The sequence below is a fragment of the Anomaloglossus baeobatrachus genome, chromosome 11, assembly GCF_048569485.1.
Source record: "Anomaloglossus baeobatrachus isolate aAnoBae1 chromosome 11, aAnoBae1.hap1, whole genome shotgun sequence".
In the NCBI taxonomy this organism is placed as follows: Eukaryota; Metazoa; Chordata; class Amphibia; order Anura; family Aromobatidae; genus Anomaloglossus; species Anomaloglossus baeobatrachus.
In genome coordinates, this window is record NC_134363.1 from 97,351,975 (window position 1) to 97,375,041 (window position 23,067).

The following is a 23,067-nucleotide window of genomic DNA, read 5'->3' on the forward strand; positions in this document are numbered from 1 at the left end:
GGCCCCTTTTTGTTCGGCCTTGCCATTAGAGTTTCTGTCCCTATGTAGCGCGCAGTGGGTGTACGGCTTGGCAGCCCGCCTGATCTAATAGTATGGGCGTCACCTAATAGGCTGCGGGTTTGTGACTGTGCGTCTGCTAGTGTGAACAGTGCTCTATGCAAGCCACTAGTGTGCAGTTTTACCATCCAGCCATTACCTCCTCCATATTTGGAAGTGAGTGTGAATGGCTCCCCCTGCACCTGTGATGCCTCCACCTAGTGGGGGTTTAGCTGTATCCTGCTGGAGTAGTAGTAGTTTTTTGGCCTGAGCAATATACAGCTGCAATTCCATCTTGCTGTAAGTAATGATATTCTTTCTTTTTTGCTTTTTGATATTAGCAGTGGTTTCCTAGCAGCTATTTTACCATGAAGACCTGCCGCACAAAGTCTCCTCTTAACAGTTCTAGAGATGAGAAGGTGTGTCCAAACTTTTGGTCTGTACTGTATTTCCATGCAGCTGAGGCTCTCCTATCGGGAGAGTGGGGTGATGCAATGTGAGACGCAAGTACAATCATCCCCTCACTGTCAGCCTGCTGCATCACTCTGTCCAGAGCGATGTAGCAGACCTGACATGGCTCTCTGTGCTTCTCACTATGTATAGACTGTCTGTGCACAGTGATGAAGCAGAGTTGACTTTGCTCTTTGCTTCTCACTGTGTATAGATACTGTGCATAGACACTGTGCACAGTGATGAAGCAGAGTTGACTTTGCTCTTTGCTTCTCACTGTGTATAGACACTGTGTGCACAGTGATGAAGCTGACATTGCAGTCCCAGTGGATTACGTTGGACTAAGGATTTTTTTATAATAAAGATGGAGTCTCTAAATTTTTTTTTGTTTCATTTCTAATAAAAAAAATTTCTCTGTGTTGTGTTATTTTTTTACTGTTTCTTAGAAATTCTTGGTGGCCATGTCTAATTTGGCGTGACACCATAAAGTTTGGGTTTAGTACCATCGGAGAATACCAAGCTGGTAATAACCCCTTTATTACCCAGCGAGCCACCACCATCACGGCCGCTGGACGAGCCGGGTATAGCGCCTGGAAATGGCGCTAAGAAACAATGCACCATTTTCAGGGGCGGCTACGGGCTGCTGAGAATCCCAGCCCCCAGCTGCCTGGCTTTACCTGACTGGCGATCAAAATACAGCGGGAGCCGACACATTTTTTTTAATTACCGTATTTTTTGCTTTATAAGACGCCCTTTTGTTCCCCCAAATTTTGGGGGAAAGTAGGGGGTGTGTCTTATAATCCGAATATACGGGGGGGGTATATATATACACACAACACACACACTACAGTGTCCAGGGGAGGTGGTGGCAGCTCTTGAGCGGTGCTGGGGGCAGGCGACAGCTGCGAGCGGCAGCGTTTGATCTCCTGCACCCGCTCATATAATATGCACGGCCGCTGTCCTTCAGCAGTGTGGTGCTGAAACTGCATCACGCTGAGGGGCTGGGGCAGCGCGCATAATATATCTGCCTGTGCTCCCTTTGATCGCACATGCCCCCCCTGTGTTAGGTATGGCCCCCGTGCTGCTGTCCATAGTAAAATAAAAAAGCTTTACTTACCTCCAGCACTGATCTCCGGTCTCCTGCTGCTGCTGTCTGTGATAAGGCACGCAGAGATGATATCACTCTGCCGTGCCGATCACATGACCGGCAGCAAGAACCAGGAAATGCAGGAGGCCGGAGCTCAACCCCGAGGAGGGAGTCACGAGACAGGACAGTGCTGCAGAAGGTAAGGAAAGAGTTTATTTTACTAAAAGCAGCAGCATGGGGCCGTGTATGCAGCCACAGGGGGGGCCGTGTGTGCAGCCACAGGGGGGGCCGTATGTGCAGCCACAGGGCGGGGCCGTGTGTGCAGCCACAGGGGGGGGGTCGTGTGTGCAGCCACAGGGGGGGCCGTGTGTGCAGCCACAGGGGGGGGCCGTGTGTGCAGCCACAGGGGGGGGCCGTGTGTGCAGCCACAGGGGGGGGGCCGTGTGTGCAGCCACAAGGGGGGGGCCTGTGTGTGCAGCCACAGGGGGGGGGCCCGTGTGTGCAGCCACGGGGGGGGCCCGTGTGTGCAGCCACGGGGGGGGGACAAGTGTGCAGCCACAGGGGAGGCCCGTGTGTGCAGCCACAGGGGGGGCCGTGTGTGCAGCCACAGGGAGGGGCCCGTGTGTGCAGCCACAGGGGGGGGGCCGTGTGTGCAGCCACAAGGGGGGGGGCCTGTGTGTGCAGCCACAGGGGGGGGGCCCGTGTGTGCAGCCACGGGGGGGGGCCCGTGTGTGCAGCCACGGGGGGGGGGGGCCCGTGTGCAGCCACAGGGGGGGGGGCAGTGTGTGCAGCCACAGGGGGGGCCATGTGTACAGCCACAGTGGGCCATGTGCCAGCCATAGGGGACATGTGGCACCACTGGGGGACGTGTGCCAGCACATGGGGGCTATATTCAATATAAGGTGGCCATATCCAGATTAAGGGGGCTAATTTTAGGATGGGGGGCTATGAGGGACATATACCCTATATGATTTGTTAGACAGACACTGGCATTATAAGACGAACCCAATTTATTAAAAAATTCTCTATTCCTTCACCAAATTTGGGGGTGCGTCTTATAATCAGGTGCGTCTTATAAAGCGAAAAATACGGTATTTCTTTTAAATAAAAAAAAAATTAATGGGTTCCCTGTATTTTGATTGCCAGCCAAGGGAAATCAGGTAGATGGGGGTGGCAACCCATAGCCGTCTGCTGTATCTGCGCTGAGAATCAAAAATACCGCGGAGCGCTATGTCATTTTTTTAATGATCTATTTATTTTTACAGTACTGTGATGTCAGGCAATCAAAATACAGGGAAGCCCATTTTTTTTTTAGTTATATAAATAAATTTTAAAAAATATGCATGGGCTCCCGCTGCATTTTCTATTGCTAAGGGTAATCCAAGCAGCTACTGGCTTGTATCCCCCACTGCTTGGTGTTACCTTCACTGGCAATGGAAAATTAAGGGAAGCTTTTTTTTGCCAAAAAAACTAAAAAAAAAATAAAAATGACGTGTGCTTCGCCATATTTTTGTATGCTAGCCAGGTACAGCAGGCAGGTACGGGCTGCTCCTAACCCCCAGCTGCCTATTTATACCCAGCTGGGAACCTTTTGGTTGGATTTTTATACAGGGAAGCCCTTTAATTATATCATGTATTTCATTAAATAATAAAAAAAAACTGACATGGGCTTTGCCCAATATTTGTGTACAGCCAGGTGCAACTAGGCAGCTGGGGATTGGAATCCTCAGCGAGGGTGGCCCAAGCTTTCTGGGCCGCCCCGGTGCAAATTGCAGTTTGCAGCAGCTCCAGAAAAATGGTGCTTTCATAGAAGCGCCATCTTCTGCCGCTGTATCAACTCTTTCTGCGGCCCTGGTGCCAGGTGGAATGCTGGGTAATAAGGGGTTAATACCAGCTTTCTTTTACTAGCTAGTATTAAGCCCGAGATTCTTAATGTCAGGCCAAGTTTGACTCGGCCATTAAGAATCTCCAATAAAGGGTGAAAAAAAAAGACACCACACAGAGAAAAAATACTTTATCAGAAATAAATACACAGACACAATTAGAGACTCCATGTTTATTACTCCCCCTAACCCTCCACGATCCTGGTCTTCTGTCTTTTTTCTCCTTCAACCCATGCAGCTCTGCTATATCACACAGCACAGGGAGGAAGAACGCTGCTCCTCTCCGTGCAGTCTAATCACTCAATGAGTGAGCAGAAGCTGCGTGTTGGTAAGCGGTGACGTCACCGCTGCCACCGTTTCCATAGTAACCTGACGAGCGGGTTACTATAGCAACGGTGATCTCCAATCACCTGATTCCCGGCGCCGCTATTCACCGGCTGTGGCAGCTAATCCCTGAGTATGGACTGACTATATAAAGAGCGTCGACATGCAGGGACGGGGAGCCGACCATGTGCCAGAGCATCTCGCCGGTACACGGCGCTCGCCGAGTATACCGAGTACTGATATGCTTGGGCGAGCACAGCGTACCGGCAAGATGCACTGACATCATAGCCATATGACCAGTCTGTAGCCAATGAGATAATATAACATTCACACGTGACTGGTCACATTCTATGATGTCACAGAAGGTCCTTTGGTTACCGGGCGGCACAGCGATGATCGGAGTCAGAAGGAGAAGCGGCTGGAGACAGAGTCTGCAGGATGCATCACGGGACCTGTAAGTATAATGACAATGTTTATTATTAACTGTATTCTTTTTTTACAGCCCCCCCCCGTCCCGTCACATAAACTGTAAAGTCTAAGTTCAGTGTTCGGACGCAAGTTCGCTTTATATCACAACGCGAACTTTACAAAACGTTCGGGCGAGTCTCCCAAACACCGAACATCGGGGGTTTCGCCCCTCCCTACTCAAGAGGTGAGTGTCCTCTACACGTGGCTCGTGCCGGGTACATTACATAGCCAGCATCTACAGGTGCATCTCAATAAATTAGAATATCATCAAAAAGTTAATTTATTTCAGTAATTCAATACAAAAAAGGAAACTCATATTATAGTCATTACACAGAGTGATCTATTTCAAGTGTTTATTTCTGTTAATGTTGATGATTATGGCTTACAGCCAATGAAAACTCAAAAGTCATCTAAGAAAATTAGAATAATTACCACAAAACACCTGCAAAGCATTTAAAATGGTCCCTTACTCTGGTTCAGTAGGCTACACAATCATGGGAAAGACTGCTGACTTGACAGATGTCCAGAAGGCAGTCATTGACACACTCCAAAAGGAGGGTAAGCCACAAAAAGTCATTGCTAAAGAAGTGAGGGTAAGCCACAAAACGTCATTGCTAAAGAAGCTGGCTGTTCAAAGAGTATTGTATCCAAGCATATTAAAGGAAAGTTGACTGAAAGGAAAAGGAGTGGACTGCTGCTGGAGTCAGTGCTTTAAGAGCCACAACAGGCAGAGGTATCCAGGACATGGGCTACAACTGTCACATTCCTTGTGTCAAGCCACTCATGACCATGGACCATGCCAGAAGCGTCTTACCTGGGCCACGAAGAAAAAGAACTGAACTGTTGCTTTGTGGTCCAAGGTGTTGTTTACAGATGAAAGTAAATTTTGCATTTTATTTGGAAATCTAGGTCCCAGAGTCTAGAGGAAGAGTGAGGAGGCCACAATCCAAGCTGCTTGAAATTAATTATGAAGTTTCCACAATCAGTTGGGGAGCCATATCATCTGTTGGTGTAGGTATGTGACTCCCTGGCCTATCGGGTCGTCACAAGCGTGCTGTGCAATCTGCCCCTCTCCATGGTACCCGTTCCTCCTTGGTTACATGTCCTGTCACTTTGGTGTTGCTACCAACAAGTGTACACATATCTTGAGGAACACTCTGCACCACACCCACCAATCACCCATTGGGCAGCCTGAGGGAAATAGGGCCACCCAGATGGAGGGCTGGTAGAAGGAGGGCAGAAGTGTCAGTGCAGTTGTAGAGTTGGAGGAGAGAGACAGCGGTGACAGTCCAGGTCACGCTGTGGAGCTGGGCTCCCGTACCCATTCCAGGTGCCAGACATTGGCCTGGCCAGAAGGAGCTGGAATCCTGGTCGCAGGGGGTAATGGCAGGGAGCACGGTGCTGCTACAGAGAGCAGACCGGCTGCCTTGTGCTACAACCGGGCAGGAACCAGGACACGACTGGGTACGTGGACCCTAGGCTGGGAAGTAGCTTCACGCAGCCCAGTAAGTCACCCGACGGGAACGGAATCTTCAGGAACTGTTCCCCACCCACTCTAGAATCGGGGTACTAGCGCAACGCGGGGGAAAGGACTTCCCACAACCGTCCAGAAAATCCCAAGCGTGAACCCTGAGAGCAAGCTCACCCTGCTAACCACACAGGTGAGCGTGACCCGAAACGCTTCAAGTATAAGGGATCCACACGTAGGACACACAGTGCCAAGGGACAAGGCTTCAGGTCAACAGGCAACACCAGGAGGACATGGACCCAGCGTGCCCGTCCAAGGACCGTAGAGTGCTCAAGAGTTTGGTTTACCTGGTGTCAGCGTCAGTGACTTTGGATTGTGAGTACACGTTATCCCCTTGCACCCGACGGGTTTCCCATGCCATTCATCAGCGGACCCCGGGACACCACTCCCGCTGCCCACGGAGGGGTTAACAACTTAAGCTGCCACACACCAGCATCCCCGGGCTCCCCAAACCGGCAGCGGTGGTCCATCACGTTACCACACACAGTGGGTGGCGTCACGAACATTATCCCAAAACCACAAACTATCGCCCCATTATTTCCGAGGGTGCCGTGCGACGCCGCCTCGGATCCGGAGACCCCTCAAGCCACTGCGGATCCGGGTCCGAGCAGCCTGTCGGCTGTCACGGGAGCGGCACAGGTACATTATGTGTTATGAAGATCAAAGTCAGCGCAGCTGTTTTCCATCTGCCGACAAGCTTTTTGGAGTTGGACATTTCATTTTCTAGCAGGACTTTTCACCTGTCCACACTGCTAAAAGTACCAATACCTGGTTTAATATCCACAGTATTACTGTGCTTGATTGGCCAGCAAACTCGCCTGACCTAATCTCTATGGAGAATCTATGGGGTATTGTCAAGAAGAAGATGAGAGACACCAGACCCAACAATGCAGACGAGCTGAAGGCTGCTTTCAAAACAACCTGGGCTTCCATAACACCTCAGCAGTGCCACAGGCTGATCGCCTCCATGCCAAGGCACATTGATGCAGTAATTCATGCAAAAGAAGCCCTGACCAAGTATTGAATGCATTTACTGTACATACTTTTAAGTAGGCCAACATTTCTGAGATTAAAATCATTTTTTTCAGTTGGTCTTATATAATATTCTAATTTTTTGAGATACTGACTCTTTTGGGCTTTCATTGGCTGTAATCCATAATCATTAACAGAAATAAACTCTTGAAAAGATCACTCTGTTTGAATTACTGAAATAAATTCACTTTTTGATGATATTCTAATTTTATTGAGATACACCTGTATCTCTAAAGGCACAGTCACACACAACGACTTACCAGCGATCCCGAAAACGATGCGACCTGATAGGGATCGCAGGTAAGTCGCTGGGAGGTCGCAGGTGAGATGTCACACAGTCAGATCTTACCAACGATGCAGGAACGATACAGGTCGCAATAGCAACCTGTATAACGATCTCAGCAGTCACTGTGACCCTGTCACACAGTGTCAAACACAGTGATGTGTCCTGCACAGCAGGACATCGCCTTTGAAGAAAATGGCCTGGACCATTCTGCAACAACTAGAGATCTCACAGCAGGGGCCAGATCGCTGGTAGGTGTCACACATAACAAGATCGCTAACGGGATCGCTACTGCGTCACGGAAACTGTGATTCAGCTGCGATCTCGCTAGCGATCTCGTTATGTGTGACGGTACCTTTACAGTCAAAGCCGAGGTCCGGACAAAGCCATTGAAATGCCACCGCCAATTTGTAACATTGGCATACAAGTGAACTGTGTACTCATGCAATTGTGGGGGACTGATGGTTTACTATGTCAGCAGGTAGTCTGCTGAAAACCCTCATTGCTGTTATCTAGAACCCCTGAGAAGCTCAGCCACAGAGCTTGTGCAGACGGCTATATTTTCAGTATGAGTGCTATCCGTCATAAAATTAGATAGCACTCGGATCAGTGTTATTCAATGCATGATTTGCCTCTGAGAAACATACAGCGTGCATCATTTCAAGTCTATGGGTCTAATGGTGAAAAATGAAAAATCGGACTGTACTTGGATGACATCAGAGTACAGTCCTTTTTTTTCCCTCCACCTCTTAGAAAAACGGATCCCACTCTGATGCAAGTCTGATTAGCATTATTCTGCCTCATAGGGAATTTAGCTGTGCAGAGAGTCTAATCACTTTGCCTGTATAGCAATTATGATATTGCAATTGTATTTATATTTCAATACAATGTTTGGTAATGGCACCATCTGCTAGTGATTTTATGCATGTGTTTTAATATAGTTTGCAATATATTATGGGAAGTTCCTCTTACATTAAGGTCTTCTTTTAATCACAGAGGCAGCAGTACCATTTTCAGCTTCACCTTTTGATGAGAAGCCAGTACTTGTCTGTAGCTTGTGTTTTATTATAACAGCTTGCTCCTAGCATAGTTGGTAAGAAAACGGTCTGTGTATTAGCTCATACGGCGCCTTGCAGACTACACACGTGGTCAAAATTTTGGTACCCCTCGTTTAATGAATGAAAAATCCACAATGGTCATAGAAATAACTTTAATCTGACAAAAGTAATACATAAAAAATCTATGAAAATGAACAAATGAAAGTCAGACATTGTTTTCCAACCATGCTTCCACATAATTTTTTTTAAAAATAAAACTCTTTAAAACAGACCTGGAGAGAAATTATGGTACCCCTTAAAATGTGACAAAAGGGACATATTAAATGAAGGTATGTCCACTAATTAGCATTACAGGTGATTACAATCTTGAGGAAAATTGATGACAAAAGAGACGGATAATAAGAATGGTAACAAAAGAGTCCAGAAAAACTTCTAAAGAGATGAAAAGTGAATTTCAAGCTCAGGGAACATCAGTGTCAGATCCCACCATCCTTCGTTGTTTGAGCAAAAGTGAACTTCAAGGGAGACGACCATGGAGGACACCATTGTTGAAAAAAATCATAAACAAGCCAGACTGGAATTTGAAAAACTACATATTGACAAGACACAAAGTCTTTGGGAGAATGTCCTATGGACAGATGAGAGAAAAATGGAACTTTTTTGGCAAGGCACATCAGCTCTATGTTCACAGACGTAAAAATGACGCATATCAAAAAAAGAACACTGTCCCTACTGTGAAACACGGAGAAGACTCTGTTATGTTCTGGGGCTGGTTTGCAGTGTGGCGCCCCTGAGGCTTTCGTCGCCACAGAGGTGCTGCACCTCAGCCAGCGGTATGGTATCCCATCCTGAGTAAGAAGGGTGTCATCTCCCGGATCACAGACAAAACCTGCACACACCAATTGTTAGGTCACACACAGGGTCAGGGTTTAAGGCAGGTACTCCATTAATGCTGAGAAGCAGCGACCAGTATACCTGGTTATGGAGCCTTAAATCCCATTCACTGGCCTTAAGGGGTGGAGCCTGGCAGGGGGGACTGTAGGAGGAGTCAGTGGGTCAGTAGGAAAAGTGGGCGGAGCTAGGTTTGAAAAGAAAACGGTTGAGGAGAACTGGTTGGGACCAGTTAGGGGGAGTTCAGTCAGTGTGAGGCAGTCTGTCAGAGAAATGACAGTTGACAGGAAAATCTAGTCAGAGAGGAGTGTAGCCAAAAGGAGGTTTTAGGTGAAGATCCTGGGGTCTTGTTAGGCCCAGGTGACACCGATTGAAGGGATTCCAGAGTGCCACGGATGTGCTGGAGGCCTCCGTGGACTTGTTCCACGAAGGACACCGGGGTGGAGAAATCTGGTCCCAACAACGGGGACAGTCCCTAGGCTAAAGGAAGAAAACATTTCCCTTTAATAATCCGACGGCCCGGGAGGTTGCTTCAGGCACCCGAGGCCACAACCTGCCACCCATCACCTGCAAGGGGGAGCAATAAAAGGACCGAGGTCAGCCACCCTTTGGACAGGCTTGGTGGCGGAGGCGCAGGACAGTCTAGTGAAGGTTGGCGCTAGAGAGACCGCCAGGAAGGACACATTGAGGGGTGCACCAGTACAGACCCTTGAACTATTCGGGATCGGCGGAGGCCCACAACGGTGAATCCTGGCATACCACGGGTAACCGGTCAGCTGTAGTATTGGAACCACAGTGAGTAAAAACATCTTAACTGCAAGCCCTGTGTCGTCTGCTTTGTCCTGCACCCCATCAACATCCACCATAGACTTTACAAACGGTTGCCCCAGGGTACCCGCTCCACCTGTGGAGAGCAAGAAACACCTCAGCTGACACAACACCAGCCCCGGAGGTCCCGTCCAGCAGCCGTGGCTCCAAAGCCGCAATCCACAGATGGCGTCACGAATCTTTATTAAACTTTATTACCATCTTCCCCTAATACTGCCACATTAATTGACTCTACGCCAGGGTCACGGAGTCGGGCCCCGCCACTGCTGACTACCCCGGACTAGTCCGGCCCGACACCGAGTCACCTAAGGCCCTGGGGCGGGCGAGTCAGCAGCATTTGGCACAGGGTGTCTTGAATCTGTGAAGGGTACAATGAAATCTTAAGACTATCAAGGGATTCTAGAGAGAAATGTGCTGCCCAGTGTCAGAAAGCTTGGTCTCAGTCGCAGGTGATGGGTCTTGCAACAGTATAATGACCCAAAACACACAGCTAAAAACACCCAAGAGTGGCTAGGAGGAAAACATTGGACTATTCTGAAGTGGCCTTCTATAAGCCCTGACATAACTTTTATTGAGCATCTTTGAAAGAGCTGAAACATGCTGTCTGGAAAGGCAACCTTCAAACATGAGACAACTGGAGCAGTTTGCTCTTGAGGAGTGGGCCAAAATACCTGTTGAGAGGTGCAGAAGTCTCATTGACAGTTACAGGAATTGTTTGATTGCCTCAAAAGGTTGTGCAACAAAATATTAAGTTAAGGCCTTTTTCACACGTCCGTGCCTCCGGTACGTGTTTGGTCAGTTTTCTCACGTACCGGAGACACGGGCACACGTAGACCCATTAACATCAATGGGTCTGTGATCACGTGGATATTCTCCCATGGACCATGTGTACGTGTGGAGCATATATGTGCTCCACATGTAGACATGTAGACATAACAGTTTTTCTCCAGCATCACGAGTGTCACACGGAACGCAAACGTGTCCCACGTAACAAACGGACCACAGGGATGTGTTCCGTGTGACACGCACCGGAGAAAACACATGTGTCTCCGAGAAAAAAACAAAACAAAACTTTACTCACCTTCTCCAGCCCTGCTGTCTCTGCCGCTGCTGTCACTTGCTTCATACCGCCGCTCATTATGCTCATTGCATATTCACTTCACTGCAGCCGGAAGCAGCAGCAGCGGGGAGTCGGCAGGATCGGAGACCGAAGATCAACAACACGGACAGCAAAGCCAGGGACAGGTGAGTAGAAAGTTTCCATTCTCCGTATGTTATCACGGATAACACACGGAGAACACACGTGTGCCATATACACGGCTCACCGAGGGCAATACGCACCTTTGACACGTCCGTGAAAAACATGCGTGATTTTCACGGACGTGTGAAAGAGGCCTAAGGAGCAGGAGGGTGCCATCATTTGTATCCAGGCCTATTTCATGAGTTTTATTTTTTTTTAAATTCTGTGGAAGCATGGTTGAATAGCAATGTCTGACTTTTATATGTTCATTTTCATAGATTTTTTATTACTTTTGTTAGATTCAAGTTATTTCTGTGACCATTGTGGGTTTTTCGATCATTAAACGAGAGGTATCAACAACTGTGACCAGTGTGTATATGTATTTTATGTACGGTACTGTGCAGTTATGAATTCTTAAATACTGTCGTTACTACAACCTATAGTTTCACCCTTTCCTGTCACAATCAACCATCAATAAAAGAAAAGGTTAAAACTCTACAGCCTTTTTGTTATGAAGACAGGGTGTTTAGCTACATGTCACACTACACTGTGCGCAGAAATATTATGCAAGTTGTATTTTAGAGGATTTTTTTTATTATTGATCAACAACTATGTTCTCAATCAACTCAAAAGATTCAAACATCAAAGAAGTTGGAGTGTTTTTTTTTTTAGATTTGGCTATCTTAGGAGGATATCTGTTTGTGCAGGTAACTATTACTGTGCAGAATTATTAGGCAACATAATAAAAAACAAATATATTCCCATCTTATTTGTTTATTTTCACCAGGTAAACCAATATAACTGCACAACATTAAGAAATAAACATTTCTGACATGCAAAAACAAACCCCCCCAAAAAATAATGACCAATATAGCCACTTTTCTTTCTGATGACCCTCAACAGCCTACCATCCATAGATTCTGTCAGTTGCTTGATCTGTTTGCAATCAACATACATGCATGCATACAGCAGCCACCACAGCCTCCCAGACACTGTTCTGAGAGGTGTACTGTTTTCCCTCCCTGTAGATCTCACATTTTATGAGGGACCACAGGTTCTCTATGGGGTTCAGATCAGGTGAACAAGGGGACCATGTCATTATTTTTTCATCTTTTAGACCTTTACTGGCCAGCCACGCTGTGGAGTAGTCGGATGCATGTGATGGAGCATTTTACCTGCATGAAAATCATGTTTTTCTTGAACGATACCGACTTCTTCCTGTACCAATGCTTGAAGAAGTTGTCATCCAGAAACTGGCAGTAGGTCTGGGAGTTGAGCTTCACTCCATCCTCAACCCAAAAAAGTCCCACAAGTTCATCTTTGATGATACCAGCCCATACCAGTACCCCACCTCCACCTTGCTGGTGGCTGAGTCAGAGTGGAGCTCTCTGCCTTTTACTGATCCAGCCTCTGGCCCATCCATCTGGCCCATCAAGAGTCACTCATTTCATCAGTCCATAAAACCTTTGAAAAATCAGTCTTAATATATTTCTTGGCCCAGTCTTGACGTTTTATCTTATGTTTCTTGTTCAAAGGTGGTCGTTTTTCAGCCTTCCTTACCTTGGCCATGTCCCTGAGTATGGCACACCTTGTGCTTTTTGATACTCCAGTAACGCTGCAGCTCTGAAATATGGCCAAACTGGTGGCAAATGGCCTCTTGGCAGCTTCACGCTTGATTTTCCTCAATTCATGGGCAGTTATTTTGTGCCTTTTTTGCCCAACACGCTTCTTGCGACCCTGTTGGCTATTTGCCATGAAACGCTTGATTGTTCGGTGATCACACTTCAAAAGTTTGGCAATTTCAAGACTGCTGCATCCATCTGCAAGACATCTCAAAATTTTGGACTTTTCAGAATCCGTCAAATCTCTCTTCTGACCCATTTTGCCACAGGAAAGGAAGTTGCCTAATAATTAAGCACACCTTATATAGGGTGTTGATGTCATTACACCACACCCCTCCTCATTACAGAGATGCAAATCACCTGATTTACTTAATTGGTAGTTGGCTCTTAAGCCTATACAGCTTGGAGTAGGACAACATGTATAAAAAGTATCATGTGATCAAAATACTCATTTGCCTAATAATTTTGCACACAGTGTACTCACCATGCTAACGTATATGGGGATAGTATAGTGAAAAGACTGCAACAAACAAGTTTAAAAGATCAGACTATATGGAGACCACCATTATCCATGCAGAGCCTGCATTTGGTTATCAAAGCAGCCTCCTAACGGTTGCACCAAATTATAGGAACACATGGAGCCTGCCATTATCCACAAAGAGCTCACATACGTATACCGCAGCAGTCTCCTAATGGTTGCATCATGTCTCAAAGTCGAGCATCTTTTTTTCAAGATGAGATCACATGTAGGTTCCTTCAAGATAGCAATGCCGATGCCATCTCCCACTCAAAACTTGAAGCAGCAAAAGCACAAGTCGCCTTCGCTGAGCAAGAGATTCAACTGAAACTACAGCAAGTATCCCTTGATGCAGAAAAAGTGCTCCTTGAAGCGAAATTAGAGAAGCTTGCTTTTTAACAAGAAACAGTAGCTGCCATAGCAAAAGCCTTTGAGACAGCAATAACTCCTAATAGTGAGTATGGCAAATGCAGTAGTGTGCCTAGTCTAGAGGATGTCCATTACAATTCATTGCAGCATACTTCAGAGTACGTCCATCAACATTCTAAGCCAGATAACTAAGATTCACAGCTGTATACAAACCATTTTGTTAAAAAGTCAAGCCAACCTGGTTATTCTGACCACTAGAAAATCAACTATAAGTCTTCTTGCTGTAAACAAGAGAATACTCATCGGAGTGAGGCATCTAACAGGTATTACCACACAGCACACATGTACTCTGACAACACACCATCAGCTGGTTTGTGCCATTCAAGCCACAATGAACTATTCAAAGTTACTTGTTCAATGTGAGCCTGTGAACAAGGGGACTTGTAATGTTCAGCAGTCACACCAAAAACTACAGAGCTTGACACGCCTCCTTCCTAATTGCAATCAGAGACATAGATCTATCATGTAGTGAATAAACTGGATCTCCTGATAAAATGACTGAAGTAAGTCCGCTGAATAAGAGACATTAATGTTAATTATCCGGATGTTGCTCTCAAGAGAATCTGGGATAGACTTGATGAATTTTATGGCTCAGTAGAGGTCATAGAATGTGCCTGTTAAAAAGAATTGAGGACTTTCCTAAGAGAGCCTGCAGACTATCCAAAACTTGGGAAGGAAACTGACTTGTTAATGGAGTTACAGTAGATCATAAAGGTGAGTACACCCCTCACATTTTTTTGTAAATATTTTATTATATAATTTCTCCTCAATTTATAAGCAGAAGCTATTTTCAGGAAAGATGAACATGCAGAAAAAGGAGAAGGAATTAAAATTGCTGGATGAATCATCAACAATCTTAAAAGGGAACCAAACATCAGCATTTTCGTGTATAAGGTGCAGCCAGTGCAGCACTGGCACTATCAGGCACAGGCTATACATACCATTAGGGTGCAGCTCGGGTGTTTGGGCAGTGAAATCCAGCTTTATAAAGTTTGAAATTTCGTGCACTTTTTGATTGACGTGTGCACCTCTCTGTTAATGTCCAGGCGGGTTATGCACGTGTTCCCCGCCCCCCCGCGCCGCCTGTTCCTCCCTCCCTCCCTCTGGCTGTTTGTAAATTTCTAATCTTCAGAAACATGGCGCCGGAGTGGGCCTCTGCGCATAGCGCTTATCTCTGGCGCCATGTTTCTGAAGCCCGCATTACACAGCTTGGTGTCTGAGAGGGCGGCGCATGCGCCCTCGCTCCTTCAGATCCCGTGGTGACCGCGGGAGCGCGCGCGATCACAACAGGACTGCAGAACAGCTGATCGGAGGACGCGATCAGCTGTAGCTACGATGACGTACCGCCTCAGGACACCGGGGGTCAGGTGAGGTGAGTTCACAATGGACTCATATGACCCCGTGACGGCAGTGCTGCGAGACCCGGTCACGGTAGTGATATCGGGTGGCACTGTCTTCACGGGGTCAGGTGAATGAAATTACTAGCACCTGTGATGTCATTGCCCCAGCAGGCACGCACACATTATACACACACGCACACTGCTGTGTGTGCGCCCCTGCGTTGACCTGGGCTCACCTTCTGAGTTCCATGTCACTGCAGGAAAGCACGCACAGCTGTGTGTGTGTGTGTGTATAGTGTGTATATAATGTGTGTGCGTGCGTGTATAATGTGTGCGTGCGTGTATAATGTGTGTATGTGTGTGTATAATGTGTGCGTGCGTGTATGTGTATAATGTGTGTGTACAATGTGCATAATATGTGTGCGCGTGTGTATAAAGTGTGTGTGAATGTGTGTGTGTGCGCGTGTGTATGTGTGTGTGTGTGCACGTGTGTATAGTGTCTGTAGTGTGTGCGTGTATGGTGTCTGTAGTGTGTGCGTGTAATGTGTATGTTTGTGTGCGCGTATAATGTGTGTGTATAATGTATGTGTGTGTGTATAATATGTATAGTGTGTGTGTGTGTATAGTGTGTGTGTGTGTATAGTGTGTGTGTATAGTGTGTGTGTGTATATAGTGTGTGTGTGTATAGTGTGTGTATAGTGTGTGTGTGTGTATAGTGTGTGTGTGTGTGTATAGTGTGTGTGTGTATATAGTGTGTGTGTGTATATAGTGTGTGTGTGTGTGTGTGTAGTGTGTGTGTATAGTGTGTATAGTGTGTGTGTATAGTGTGTGTGTATAGTGTGTGTGTGTATAGTGTGTGTATAGTGTGTGTGTATAGTGTGTGTGTGTGTATAGTGTGTGTGTGTAGTGTGTGTTTAGTGTGTGTGTGTATAGTGTGTATAGTGTGTGTATAGTGTGTGTGTGTGCATAGTGTGTGTATAGTGTGTGTATAGTGTGTGTGTGTATAGTGTGTGTACTGTGTGTGTGTGTGTATAGTGTGTGTATAGTGTGTGTGTGTGTAGTGTGTGTAGTGTGTGTGTATAGTGTGTGTGTATAGTGTGTAGTGTGTGTGTAGTGTGTGTGTGTGTGTGTGTGCATAGTGTGTGTATAGTGTGTGTATAGTGTGTGTGTGTATAGTGTTTGTGTGTGTGTATAGTGTGTGTGTATAGTGTGTGTGTATAGTGTGTGTGTGTATAGTGTGTGTATAGTGTGTGTGTGTATAGTGTGTGTGTGTGTGTGTATAGTGTGTGTGTATAGTGTGTGTGTATAGTGTGTGTGTATAGTGTGGGTGTGTGTGGTGTGTGTATAGTGTGTGTGTGTGTATAGTGTGTGTGTATAGTGTGTGTATAGTGTGTGTGTAGTGTGTGTGTAGTGTGTGTATAGTGTGTGTGTGTGTGTATAGTGTGTGTGTGTATAGTGTGTGTGTGTATAGTGTGTGTGTGTGTGTGCGCGCGCCTCTCTGCTGGGGCAATGACGTCACAGGTGGAAGTGAGGGGCTGCTCTCACAATCAATGGGGGACTTTTAGTTCTGCATTGAACGTGCCAGGGAGTATGGGATCAACCCCAGATTTGGATTTTGGCGAACCTGGATTATGGATGTCACAGGGAATTAAATTTGAAAAGATGGCGTCTATTGTGTTCTAATTTCTATTTTTATGTCTTTTCAGGGTCAACTTTGGAGAACGTCGGGGGACATCTAAATGGATTAAGGCGGACCTTTAGCATTTTAATAATTTTGTTAATAAATTGGTCAACGAGGGATGGCGTCGGGGGGTGTTTTGTTCTAATAAAAAGTATTACTTTCAAATAAAGGAATTCGTAATGGGGGTGTCTACTAGATACCCACCCATTACTAATACCAGGACTTGATGTCTGCTTGCAATTCACAGCTGTTATCAACCCCATATATTACCCCGTTTGCCACCGCACCAGGGCAACGGGATAAGTTGGGGCGAAGCGCCAGTATTGGCACGTCTAATGGATGCGCCACTTCTGGGGCGGCTGCAGCCTGCTATTTTTAGGCTAGGGAGTGTCCAATAACAGTGGACCTCCCTAGTCTGAGAATATCAGACCCCAGTTGTCCGCTTTACCTTGGCTGGTGATCCAATTTGGGGGGGACCCCACGTTTTTTGTTTTAAATTATTTATTTAATGTAAAATAACAGCGTGGGGTGCCCTCTGTTTTGGATAACCAGCCAAGGTAAAGCTGCCAGCTGTGGTCTGCAGGCTGCAGCCGTCTGCTTTACCCTAGCTGGCTACAAAAGATAGGGGGGACCCCACGTCATTTTTTTTTAAATATTTATTTATTTTTTGGCTAATTACAAGGCTAGGCACCCTTTAGTGCCACATGAAAGTCACTAAAGGGTGCCAGCTTAGAATATGCAGGGGGGTGGAACATTATATAGGTCTTTCTCATCTATCTATCTATCTATCCATCTTTCCCTCTATCCATTATCTGTCTATCGATTAATTATCTATATTATGTATTGCAGTTCAGCATAAAAAAACCGCAAGGACCAACCTGTGGAAAAACCGCAGGAAACCTGCGGTTTTGGTGCGTTTTTTTACCGCAGGTGCGGTAATCTTCAACTCCCAGAAGTTTCTCAAGACATTTTCTTGAGAGAAATCACTTTTCTAGTGCGCACATAGCCTAAAGATCTTACTTTACTTTTTTTTTTGGAATGGTTGCACAAGCCACCTTCCAACATACATATCGATTAAAAATGCATTATACAACCGCAAGTAGCAGCAGCATAGGTGGCGAGGACGCGGCAGGCAGCAGGGATAGGTAAGCTCTATGAATACTCCACCTCCTCCGTCTCCTCCTCCATCATCATTATCCTCCTCCTCCTCATTATCCTCCTCCTTCTCCTCCATCATCATCATCATCCTCCTCCTCATTATCCTCCTTCTCCATCATAATTATCCTCCTCCTCATAATCCTCCTCCTCCATCATCATTATCCTCCTCCTCCTCCTCCATCATCATTATCCTCCTCCTCCTCCTCCTCCATCATCATTATCCTCCTCCTCCTTCATCATCATTATCATCCTTCTCCATCATCATTATCCTCCTCCTCCATCATCATCATCCTCCTCCACATTATCCTCCTCCATCATCATTATGAGGAGGATGAGGATTATGAGGAGGAGGAGGAGGATTATGAGGAGGAGGAGGATTATGAGGAGGAGGATTATGAGGAGGTGGAGGTAGAGTATTCATAGAGCTTACCTATCCCTGCTGCCTGCCGCGTCCTCACCACCTATGCTGCTGCTACTTGCGGTTGTATAATGCATTTTTCATCGATATGTATGTTGGAAGGTGGCTTGTGCAACCATTCCAAAAAAAAAAGTAAAGTAAGATCTTTAGACTATGTGCGCACTAGAAAAGTGATTTTTCTCAAGAAAAGTTCTTGAGAAACTTCTGGGAGTTGAAGATTGCCGCACCTGCAGTAAAAAAATGCACCAAAACTGCGGGAAAAACGCATGCGCTTTTCCCGCGTTTTTTCCACAGGTTGGTCCCTGCGGTTTTTTTATGCTGAACTGCAATAAATAATATAGATAATAGATAGATAATCGATAGACAGATAATGGATAGAGAGAGATAGCTAGATGAGAAAGACCTATATAATGTCCCACCCCCTGCATATTCTAAGCTGGCACCCTTTAGTGACTTTCATGTGGCATTAAAGGGTGCCTAGCCTTGTAATTAGCCAAAAAATAAATAAATATTTAAAAAAAAACGACGTGGGGTCCCCCCTATCTTTTGTAGCCAGCTAGGGTAAAGCAGACAGCTGCAGCCTGCAGACCACAGCTGACAGCTTTACCTTGGCTGGTTATCCAAAACAGAGGGCACCCCACGCTGTTATTTTACATTAAATAAATAATTTAAAACAAAAAACATGGGGTCCCCCCCAAATTGGATCACCAGCCAAGGTAAAGCGAACAGCTGGGGTCTGATATTCTCAGACTAGGGAGGTCCACTGTTATTGGAGACTCCCCAGCCTAAAAATAGCAGGCTGCAGCCGCCCCAGAAGTGGCGCATCCATTAGACGTGCCAATACTGGCGCTTCGCCCCAACATATCCCGTTGCCCTGGTGCGGTGGCAAACGGGGTAATATATGGGGTTGATAACAGCTGTGAATTGCCAGCTGACATCAAATCCTGGTATTAGTAATGGGTGGGTATCTAGTAGACACACCATTACGAATTCCTTTATTTGAAAGTAATACTTTTTATTAGAACAAAAAAATACCCCGACGCATCCCTCGTTGACCAATTTATTAACAAAATTATTAAAATGCTAAAGGTCCGCCTTAATCCATTTAGATGTCCCCCGACGTTCTCCAAAGTTGACCCTGAAAAGACATAAAAATAGAAATTAGAACACAATAGACGCTATCTTTTCAAATTTAATTCCCTGTGACATCCATAATCCAGGTTCGCCGAAATCCAAATCTGGGGTTGATCCCATACTCCTTGGCATGTTCAATGCAGAACTAAAAGTCCCCCATTGATTGTGAGAGCAGCCCCTCACTTCCACCTGTGACGTCATGACTCATTGCCCCAGCAGAGAGGCGCGTGCGCGTGCACACACACACACACAGACACACACACTATACACACACACTATACACACACACACACTATACACACACACACTATACACACACACACAGACTATACACACACACACACTATACACACACACTATACACACACGCACACACATTATACACACGCGCACACACACATATTATACACACGCGCACACACACACATTATACACATGCGCACACACACACATTATACACACGCGCACACACACATTATACACGCACGCATACACACACTATACATGCGCATACACACATTATACACGCGCACACACATGCACGCACATATACATGCACGCACATTATACACACACACATTATACACACACATATTATACAGACACTCATTATACACGCACGCACACATTCATTATACACACACACATTCATTATAACCGCACACACATTATACACGCACGCACGCACACACATACACGTACGCACACATACACACACACATTATACACGCACGCACACACACACATTATACACATACACGCACACATTATACACAAACACATTATACACACACAAACTATGCACACACACACATTATACACACACACACACACACACAATGCACACACAGCTGTGAGTGCTTTCCTGCAGTGACATGGAACTCAGAAGGTGAGCCCAGGTAAACGCAGGGGCGCACACACAGCAGTGTGTGTGTGTGTGTGTGTGTATAATTTGTGCGTGCCTGCTGGGGCAATGACATCACAGGTGCTAGTAATTTCATTCCCCTGACCCCGTGAAGACAGTACCGCCCGATATCACTACCGTGACCGGGTCTCGCAGCACTGCCGTCACAAGGTCGTGTGAGTCCATTGTGAACTCACCTCACCTGACTCCCGGTGTCCTGAGGCGGCACGTCATCGTAGCTACAGCTGATCGCGTCCTCCGATCAGCTGTTCTGCAGTCCTGTTGTGATCGCGCGTGCTCCCGCGGTCACCACGGGATCTGAAGGAGCGAGGGCGCATGCGCCGCCCTCTCAGACACCAAGCTGTGTAATGCGGGCTTCAGAAACATGGCGCCAGAGATAAGCGCTATGCGAAGAGGCCCACTCCGGCGCCATGTTTCTGAAGATTAGAAATTTACATACAGCCGGAGGGAGGGAGGGAGGAACAGGCGGCGCGGGGGGGCGGGGAACACGTGCATAACCCGCCCGGACATTAACAGAGAGGTGCACACGTCAATCAAAAAGTGCACGAAATTTCAAACTTTATAAAGCTGGATTTCACTGCCTAAACACCTGAGCTGCACCCTAATGGTATGTATAGCCTTTGCCTGATAGTGCCAGTGCTGCACTGGCTGCACCTTATACAAAAATCATGATGTTTGGTTCCCTTTAAATTCGTAGTCGATACAACATTGATATCAAACATAGATGGAATGAAGGACTTATTACATAGTGTCAAGCTGGAAAGTTCAAACATGAGATTACTACTCAATACAAGAACACAAAGATATGACTATTTCCAGGTACGACCAGGACACATTTGAGATGGATGGGGATGAACTGGAAGTTGTAAAGAACTTCAACCTACTCGGATCAATGATCACTCAAGATACAGTGAGGACACCAGAAGTCAATAGTTGATTAGCTATGGGCAACTCAAAAATGAAGTCACTGGCCAAGGTCCTCAAATTGAGGAACATTTCACTGGTGACAAAGACATGACTTGTACATAATCTGGTCTTTTCTGTAGTAACAAATGGATGCGAAACCTGGATGATAAAGAAACGAGAGAAGAAGAATCAACTCCGAAATCTGGTGCTAGAGAAGGATGTTATGAATACCATTATGGCAAGAAGAACAAACAAATCAATTTTGGAAAAAATCAAGCCAGACATGTCACTTGAAGCAAAGATAAATCAAACTACGACTTTCCTACTTTGGACACATCATACAAAGAGCAATCACTGGAGTAGGACATCATGGTCGAAATACTGGCAGGAACAAGTCGAAGAAGAAGACCAACAACCCCATGACTTGATACAATCAAGAAAACGGAAGAACCTGTCTAGGCTTGCACAAGATTGATCTTCCTACAGACCATTCATCTATCAAGTCACCATGGTTCATGATCGAGCTGAAGGCTGTTAAAAAAAAAATAAAAAATAAAATCATGGGACAACACTGAAGATATGACACTTTGATACAATGCAAAGTAGTCTGTGCACAATATGTATTAAATTTGGTGTGTCCTCTAAGGGGGACACAGCCATTAATATCTAAACTGCAGGCAACAAAAGTGACTACACCCCTAGTGAAAAAGGCCAATTTGTGGCAAACCAGAGGAGGCAGTATTAACTGGAAACGATTGTCGATTTATGTTCACTTGCCTAGTCATCAGATCCATCAACATAGAAGCAATCAAATAAAGCTTTGTTTCAGGGACGGAGCAGAGGCTGTGACAGTGTCCGCAGCCTGTCCCCTCTAATGACGCTGTGTTTGAGTATCCCAGCATGCACTCAGATTCTCAAATGAGGCGTGCTCAAAAAGGAAGTAGGGAAAAAAAAGAAAACTAGTTAGTGTAGTTATGGAAAGATAGGGATTTTCTTTTATTCAAGTATATTAGAAAATAGTTTAGATTATGGCATTAAATAGATAGGGAATTAGGATGAAAATTAAGTTTGAGTATTAATGATCGTTCTTTCATTTCTCTCAACCACATACATTTTTTGCTTTGTATTCCAGGTTCAGAAGATAATTAAAGATCTCGCTCCTGACAGTGGAATTTTGGCTCTTCTCCAAAACCAGAATCCCCTTTTCACTTAAAGCTGTGTATTGAGCTGTCAGAACAATAAGAATTGTCTATGAATAAATCCCTTAAAATGCAGTTTTAATGAAAATGTTTGATTTGATTATATTTGTAAGGCATATGCTTTATATGTAAATGATTATCTTGCATGTAGTGCATAGAAATAAATGATTTCTAATGACTTTGATATGTTCTCTTGGAGAAGTTGACATTGATCATGTTCTTGATACGGATTCCATTTAAAACATAATTTCCTTTTGTTGGAAAGCTAGTGCTCTGCTTACAGTCTGTAGTTTACTTATTAATACATAAACTCTCTAGATTACTTAAGCGTTTTTTACATAGCACAGTTGCAGTTATTAAATGGACAGTTTAAAGTGACCAGCTGCACTTTCATGAACATAGAAAAATCAATACAATATCACTTTTCTCTGCAGCCATTCTTGTTTAACTTTGTGCTGCCGATAGCAATGATTTTTTAAAACAGCTGTTTGTCAACTTGTTTAAACTGGACAGTAGTCCCTTCAAATGCTTGTTTTGCTATTATTGGCCCAGCTAAAAACCTTAAATATCTTGCTGAGCTATTTGTTGTAAGTATACATACAGTTGTGTAAAGATCTTATATATTTTATT

At 45.5% G+C, this 23,067-nt stretch overlaps 1 protein-coding gene across 5 annotated transcripts in view; it reads left to right on the top strand.

Annotated features, from left to right (window-relative positions):
- ISOC2 (isochorismatase domain containing 2) overlaps positions 1 to 22,621 on the top strand; it is a 447,375-nt gene extending 424,754 nt beyond the window's left edge. For all 5 annotated transcript variants that reach the window (XM_075329341.1, XM_075329343.1, XM_075329339.1 and 2 more), the window contains one exon: positions 22,371 to 22,621. In XM_075329341.1, the coding sequence (XP_075185456.1) occupies positions 22,371 to 22,451 (81 nt within the window). In that variant the 3' untranslated portion in view covers positions 22,452 to 22,621. The remainder of the gene's footprint in view (positions 1 to 22,370) is intronic.
- Positions 22,622 to 23,067: the final 446 nt, after the last annotated feature.